The sequence below is a fragment of the Coregonus lavaretus genome (genome assembly GCF_964263955.1).
Source record: "Coregonus lavaretus genome assembly, contig: HAP1_SCAFFOLD_497, whole genome shotgun sequence".
NCBI classification, from domain to species: domain Eukaryota; kingdom Metazoa; phylum Chordata; class Actinopteri; order Salmoniformes; family Salmonidae; genus Coregonus; species Coregonus lavaretus.
Genome location: NW_028157881.1, coordinates 262,501 through 270,000, shown reverse-complemented (window position 1 = coordinate 270,000; position 7,500 = coordinate 262,501). Strand labels below are relative to the sequence as shown.

The 7,500-nt window shown below is 49.6% G+C and overlaps 2 protein-coding genes across 2 annotated transcripts in view; both read left to right on the top strand.

Moving 5' to 3' along the window:
• The window catches only part of LOC311124738 (histone H1-like), a gene marked incomplete at both ends in the record, with an annotated part of 624 nt that extends 92 nt beyond the window's left edge, over positions 1–532 (top strand). Inside the window, one exon of the mRNA XM_084198841.1 lies at positions 1–532. This exon is cut by the window's left edge and continues 92 nt beyond it. Within this exon, the coding sequence (XP_084054967.1) occupies positions 1–532 (532 nt within the window).
• A 1,768-nt stretch (positions 533–2,300) lies between these two features.
• LOC311124771 (histone H3.2-like) lies at positions 2,301–2,627 on the top strand (the record flags this gene model as incomplete). The annotated part of the gene is made up of 1 exon (XM_084198871.1): positions 2,301–2,627. A coding segment is annotated over one exon (327 nt), but the record flags the coding sequence as incomplete, so codon positions are not given.
• Positions 2,628–7,500: the final 4,873 nt, after the last annotated feature.

Genomic DNA, 7,500 nt, shown 5'->3' with positions numbered 1-7,500 from the left:
CGTAGGCGAGCTCATCGTCAAGGCTGTGACCGCTTCCAAGGAGAGGAGCGGCGTGTCCCTGGCCGCACTCAAGAAGACGCTGGCGGCAGGCGGCTACGACGTGGAGAAGAACAACTCCCGCGTCAAGATCGCAGTCAAGAGCCTCGTCACCAAGGGTACCCTGGTCCAGACCAAGGGCACCGGTGCATCCGGCTCCTTCAAGCTCAACAAGAAAGCCGTCGAGGCGAAGAAGCCCGCCAAGAAAGCCGCAGTCCCCAAAGTAAAGAAGGTGGCCGCCAAGAAGCCCGCCGCGGCGAAGAAGCCCAAGAAGGTAGCAGCCAAGAAGGCCGTCGCCGCAAAGAAGTCCCCCAAGAAGGCCAAGAAGCCCGCTACACCCAAAAAGGCCGCCAAGAGCCCCAAGAAGGTGAAGAAGCCCGCCGCAGCGGCCAAGAAGGCAGCCAAGAGCCCCAAGAAGGCTACAAAGGCAGCCAAGCCCAAAGCCGCCAAGCCCAAGGCAGCCAAGGCCAAGAAGGCAGCCCCCAAGAAGAAGTAAACCTATTACAAACAGTGTTCTACTCGATACATGTTGTACCACAAAAGGCTCTTTTAAGAGCCACCCACCTCTTTCCATAGAAAGCGCATTGATTTCCATGTACTACCTGTCGTGGAAAAGAAATTACGCACACTAGGCTACTTTTACGCACACAACATTGTCCCACTCTGGGTGTGTGCGAAGGGAGAGGCATATAATAGAGGGCCAAAATGGCTCAGAAATTCGACCTCACGAGTGCACCCTCACCAGCCATTTTTATATATGAGCCACTGGGCTATTCCCGTTCAGAGGCAGGCTGCTGTGATGTGTTACAAGTGCCATGTAATAACAATAACAATACTATAGTGGCTTCGAATTGAAACTCACGAGTGCACCCTCAACAGCCATTTTTATATATGAGCCACTGGGCTATTCCCGTTCAGAGGCAGGCTGCTGTGATGTGTTACAAGTGCCATGTAATAACAATAACAATACTATAGTGGCTTCGATTTCAAACTCAAGAGTGCACCCTCACCAGCTGTTTGTTTCCCATTTGGAGAGAAATAATGTGTGGATGTCATTTCGGACATTTTGGCGCTCACGCGAAATGACACAAAGTAACAAAGTCGGAGGGAAACAAAGTAGCCTCTCACTCGCTGCCTGTGGGTGGGAACCGGCTTAGGGCTGTCTGTCTGTCCATCTGTCTGTCCCTCGCTCCAATTGGATAAGGCCACACCGGCCCGGTGGCCAATCGTTGCCTCTTGTGGCGAGGTATATGTACGGCTCTCGAAGTGGCGAGCGGCTCATTCAGACTTTCTGTGACTTTCTCAAGCTACCAATATGAGCGGAAGAGGCAAAACCGGAGGCAAGGCCAGGGCGAAGGCAAAGACCCGTTCATCCCGTGCTGGCCTCCAGTTCCCCGTGGGCCGTGTGCACAGGCTGCTGCGCAAAGGCAACTACGCCGAGCGTGTGGGCGCTGGCGCACCAGTCTACCTGGCCGCCGTACTCGAGTACCTGACTGCTGAGATCCTGGAGTTGGCCGGCAACGCTGCCCGTGACAACAAGAAGACTCGTATCATCCCCCGTCACCTGCAACTGGCCGTCCGTAACGACGAGGAGCTGAACAAACTGCTCGGCGGTGTGACCATCGCTCAGGGTGGTGTGCTGCCCAACATCCAGGCAGTCCTACTCCCCAAGAAGACCGAGAAGGCAGTCAAAGCCAAGTAAATTCGCTACTGCGACTTCAACTTGACTACTCAACCCCCAAAGGCTCTTTTAAGAGCCAACCACCTAGCTCTCCAAAAGCGCAAAGTACCTTTCTATGACCGCAATACATTGAGTGGGTGTATACACAACTATTTCGACATTCTGTGCCCACATGAGGCCTTGCATGAACAACAACACCTACTTGGCCTCATTTGCCATAGCAGGCTAGCATTAGATGATACGTGCCTATAAGCTGTCACTCTTGACTTTGGCGACTATTATTGCGCGTAAAGGGCCGGCGGCGTCCTATTGCGCGCGCACCGGGAGTTTGAGTTTTGGAGAGGCCGGGCCTCCCGTCCAATGGCCAACGGAGGAGGCCTGCGAAACGGGCCAATCGGGGTGGTGGGGAGATGGTGTCCAATCAGCAGGCGCCACTGCCGGCTTTATAAACTTCACATAGGCATTTCGAGGCTATACTCCCGACTGTCAGAGCAGCGCCATGGCCAGAACCAAGCAAACCGCTCGCAAATCCACCGGTGGCAAAGCCCCCAGGAAGCAGCTCGCCACTAAGGCTGCTCGCAAGAGTGCCCCGGCCACCGGCGGTGTGAAGAAGCCTCACCGTTACAGGCCCGGCACCGTGGCTCTGAGAGAGATCCGTCGTTACCAGAAGTCCACTGAGCTACTCATCCGCAAGCTGCCCTTCCAGCGCCTGGTGCGAGAAATCGCCCAGGACTTCAAGACCGACCTGCGCTTCCAGAGCTCCGCCGTGATGGCCCTACAGGAGGCTAGCGAGGCTTACCTGGTCGGCCTGTTCGAGGACACCAACCTGTGCGCCATCCACGCCAAGCGGGTGACCATCATGCCCAAGGACATCCAGCTGGCCCGCCGTATTCGCGGAGAGCGCGCATAAATGAGGATGACCTGAACTCGAATATCCCCCAAAGGCTCTTTTAAGAGCCACCTCCATATTTCCATCAAAAAGGCACAATTGTTCCATGTATACACGCACCTCTACATTAGCCACCATGTATGTTGTTCACTAACACGTCTAAAAGCTACGTATTGCACCTTTTTAGTTGCCTGAAGTCTAGCTTCAATGTTTGTGTGTGTGTATATACACAACCATCTGGCATCATCCACTTCCTTTGAACTATATAGTAACACAGTAAAATGCTTTACAAAGGAGGGGAAAAAGAAACGAGTGATAATATAGGCCGAATAGTAACAAGAATTGTGTTCAGATGAATAATTGACACTATTAGTTGTGTGTAATAATAGCCTTGCATGCAGTCCAGAAAAAACATTGCATGCCAACTTACTTTGAAAGTCCCATGTTGCAGTGCTGCTGAGAGACTCATGCAGAGGCCCAAACTTTACAATGGAGCACGGAGGCCATCTTGTGGTTAAATGTGGGTACTGCACCTCATGGTGAGTCCCTTTCAGCATTTGCTCTTTAGGCCAGCGTTTCCCAAACGCGGTCCTGGGGTCCACAAGGGGTGCGCGTTTTGCGTTTTGCCCTAGCACTCCACAACTGATTCTAATACTCCCAGCTTGATGATGATGAGTTGATTATTTGAATCAGCTGTGTAGTGCTAGGGCAAAAACTCCCAAAATGTGGCCCGAGTTTGGGAAACCCTGCTTTAGGCTAATACTAGCCTATTAGGATGACTTGGTTCGATCGCTTTAATGGCAACTGCTGAACTCTGGTTTCACTAATTACTTGTCCCAGGTCACCATTATGAATCCAATAGCAAAACAAATGTTTCAAAATAGCTCAATAGTGAAAAAAGGCCAGGAAATGATGGGTTCTCAGCAATATTTCACCAACAACCAATCACTATTCACGCATAGACATTAGGATCATCAACAAATATTCCTAAGTCATACTACAAAAGGGTTGTAACGAAATGGATTTGTCTGTTCAATGCAAGTTCAACGTCAAAGAAAAAGTGCATCACCACAACAAACGTGTCTTTAGATACACTGTAAAAAATGACTTTGTGGAATGTACTCAAGCTATTACAGTCAACAAAAGCACACGTCATATTGTTGAGTAGATCTTTTTGCTTGTTTTTATGAGTAGATAAGCTTGAGTAAGTTGAGTTGATGTGGTCCAATACATTGAGTAAAGATGATAGAGACGTAAAAAGGATTATATTACGTTGATTCGACTCAAATAGACATTGTGTTATTTTACCTGAATGATTCATCCTATTATGTATTTAGACCAACTTACTTTGGATTCACTCAATCACATCCCTTAAGAGAAAAGGTATCCGGACACCGGGAATCCATTTATTTAAACATCAACGGTTTGCAAAACATCTGTTATTATGAGTTGACAAATTACGTAATTGCAATCAACACTGCAGGTAAATCATGATTGCTGCAGGTAGGCAACACCGTAGAAATAGGAACTACAACACTAACAACAAGTGACATTTACTCCTGATGTACTGACTGACCTGTTGCAACCTCTACAACCACTGTGCTTATTATTTGACCCTGCTGGTCATCTATGAACGTTTGAACATCTTGGAGAAAAATGTGTGAAACCACTGCCTATATGAGGAGCTGTCGTTGTTTGTTTTATTACCACATACTTATGGAAATTGCACCGGTTGAGAGATGATGGCTCTCTTGTGCCTACGGTGAAGGGTACTTCTGATCCAGCAGGTGGTGCTAAGATCCCTCCCTATATGACTTGAATGATGAGTTGATTTATTCCTTATAGCTCCTAATGATTTTAAGGCCAGTGTTGGCAAACATTACTTGTGCTCCAGCAGGTGGCCATGACATCCCTCCCTATATGACTTGACTGACCAGTTAGTTGATGGACTCCTTATAGCTCCTAAATTTAATGATTTTAAGGCCAGTGTTGGCAAACATGACTTCTGCTCCAGCAGGTGGCCATGAAATCCCCCCCTATATGACTTGACTGACCAGGTAGTTGATGGACTCCTTATAGCTCTTAATGATCTCAAGTGTCTGTGTTTTTATGTGGTTAGGAGTTTTGCTCACTGCGTGTCCCCCTTCCATTTCAGTGTTTCCCAACTCCAGCGGTAGAGTAGGCTACCCCCAACAGGACCCATTTTTCTTGTAGGCCTGGACAGCCACAGCTGATTGAACAACCTGTCACCTAAATTACCAAGTCCTCAATGAGTAGAATCAGGTGCAACAACAACAACAACAACAACAACAACAACAACAATATGAGGAGAGGGACACAGTGTACTAGCTGATCTCCCAGTTGTCACAGTTTGGCCTTGTGTTCCACATAGCCTATATCAGTATTTGAGTATGTTTCCCGCGCACGTTAGTTGCTTTCACGTCATCTTTGAAATCGCTCCTCCCTAGTCCCCTAGAACGAGCGCCCTCCCCTTTGCAACGCCTCCGAACATATAACAGAGGCGCGCTTTCTGTGCCGCCGGCCTCAATCAGGTCGACCAAACGCAGATAATAGCGCACCGCGCACCGGCGCTGAAATCATTCATTCACTTGAACTCAACTAGCGAACACACCATGTCCGGAAGAGGCAAAGGCGGCAAGGGACTCGGAAAAGGAGGCGCCAAGCGTCACCGCAAAGTTCTCCGCGATAACATCCAGGGAATCACCAAACCCGCTATCCGCCGTCTGGCTCGCCGCGGCGGCGTGAAGCGTATTTCCGGTCTGATCTACGAGGAGACCCGCGGTGTCCTGAAGGTGTTCCTGGAGAACGTGATCCGTGACGCAGTCACCTACACCGAGCACGCCAAGAGGAAGACCGTTACCGCCATGGACGTGGTCTACGCTCTGAAACGTCAGGGACGCACCCTGTACGGTTTCGGCGGTTAAACCCACTCTCTTCGGAACCTCAACACCCCGACTCGAACCCAAAGGCTCTTTTAAGAGCCACCCACATCCGCTTAAAATGGGCCCATTCCATGTAGTGTTATATATAACAACAAATGTTTAGTATGCAATTTAGTAAGAAAGTATGAGCCACTTCGAGTGGACAGGGAGTATTAATTAGAGGATTCTAATGTCCCGTCCACTTTTAGCGCACAGAGGGAGGCCTATATCTGACAGTGGCAAAGTGTAAGAACGTTATTATTTTGGGTCAAGCAATAGTGGAATTTGGACAACATAAAGCCACCACGAGTCGGTAGACGTGGCTCGAAAAGAGGGGGACAGCGCGCACACACACACACACACAGTCCAAAATGGGAGCCCTATGTCTGACGGTGCCAAAGTGGGCAATTCTATCACCAGCATTATTTGGCACAACAATCGTGCCATTTGGACACCTATTAAAGCCCCCCTTTTGAAACACACAATTCCCCATCGGTCACAGAGCATAGGCTATAAGAGGAGGGAGGGAGGGAGGGAGGGAGGGAGGGAGGGAGGGAGGGAGGGAGGGAGCAAGCAAGCAGGGGAGTGTCTACGGCCGCTGACTTTGCTTAGCTTCCTCTTCATAAGACGGGTAAGCGCCCTTCACCCCCTCATTCGTTTCTGAGAAGCAACGAGACATCATCATGCCCGAGCCAGCAAAGTCAGCGCCCAAGAAGGGCTCCAAGAAAGCCGTCACCAAGACCGCAGGGAAGGGCGGCAAGAAGCGCAGAAAGTCCAGGAAGGAGAGTTACGCCATCTACGTGTACAAAGTCCTGAAGCAGGTCCACCCCGACACCGGCATCTCCTCCAAGGCCATGGGAATCATGAACTCCTTCGTGAACGACATCTTCGAGCGTATCGCCGGAGAGTCCTCTCGCCTGGCCCACTACAACAAGCGTTCTACCATCACCTCCAGGGAGATCCAGACCGCGGTGCGCCTGCTGCTCCCCGGTGAACTTGCCAAACACGCCGTGTCCGAGGGCACCAAGGCCGTAACCAAGTACACCAGCTCCAAGTAAACAGCGCATTTGGACTGCTCTACTAACCCAAAGGCTCTTTTAAGAGCCACCCACTCTGTCAGTAAAAAAAGCAATTCCATCGCCACCGAATGAATGCGTAGGTAGGCTGCGTTACATTGTATCATTGTTTAATGGGCGGCGCGCGCCGCCTCGGAGAGCGGCTACATTGTATCATTGTTTAATGGGCGGCGCGCGCCGGCTCAGAGAGCGGCTACATTGTATCATTTCCCCTGCCCGTTCCAGCGTAGGGGTTTAGCGCGCCTTTTTTGGTGTCTTTGCGCGCTGAATAGTAACCCATGTTTGTCGGGCTCTATTCCAGGTGAAGGCAATGTAAAATGGCACCATTTGACAAAGGGTGTAAATAAATAAATCAAAAAGGCAGTCTGTTGGGTTTGATTGGAAATAAATTCCCTTTATCGTCTAATGAGCAGATAGTCATTTTGAGTTGACTTCCTGAATCGGTAGGACACGGATGGAGTGAATGGATGCTCCATCATTGGACTATACCCTAATGATGTGAACGAGAATGATGATGGCAAGAATAAAAAGGTGGTGAATAATATGAATGTATATTTTTTATATATATATATATATATATATATATGAACGTAGCCCTTTTGGCCTACAGGTCATTTCCGGTCAAGGTCACATCATCCATATAGTCCCCTGTAGCTCAGTTGGTAGAGCACAGCGCTTGCAACGCCAGGGTTGCGGGTTCGTTTCGTTTCCCACGGGGGGCCAGTATGAAAATGTACGCACTCACTTACCTGTAAGTGGCTCTGGATAAGAGCGTCTGCTACATGACTCAAAATGTCCACGTAGTGTATTTTCCTTCCTACTACACTCACGAGGCAACAGGATAAAAGGCAGTGGCTTCCACGTGACAAAGTGGGG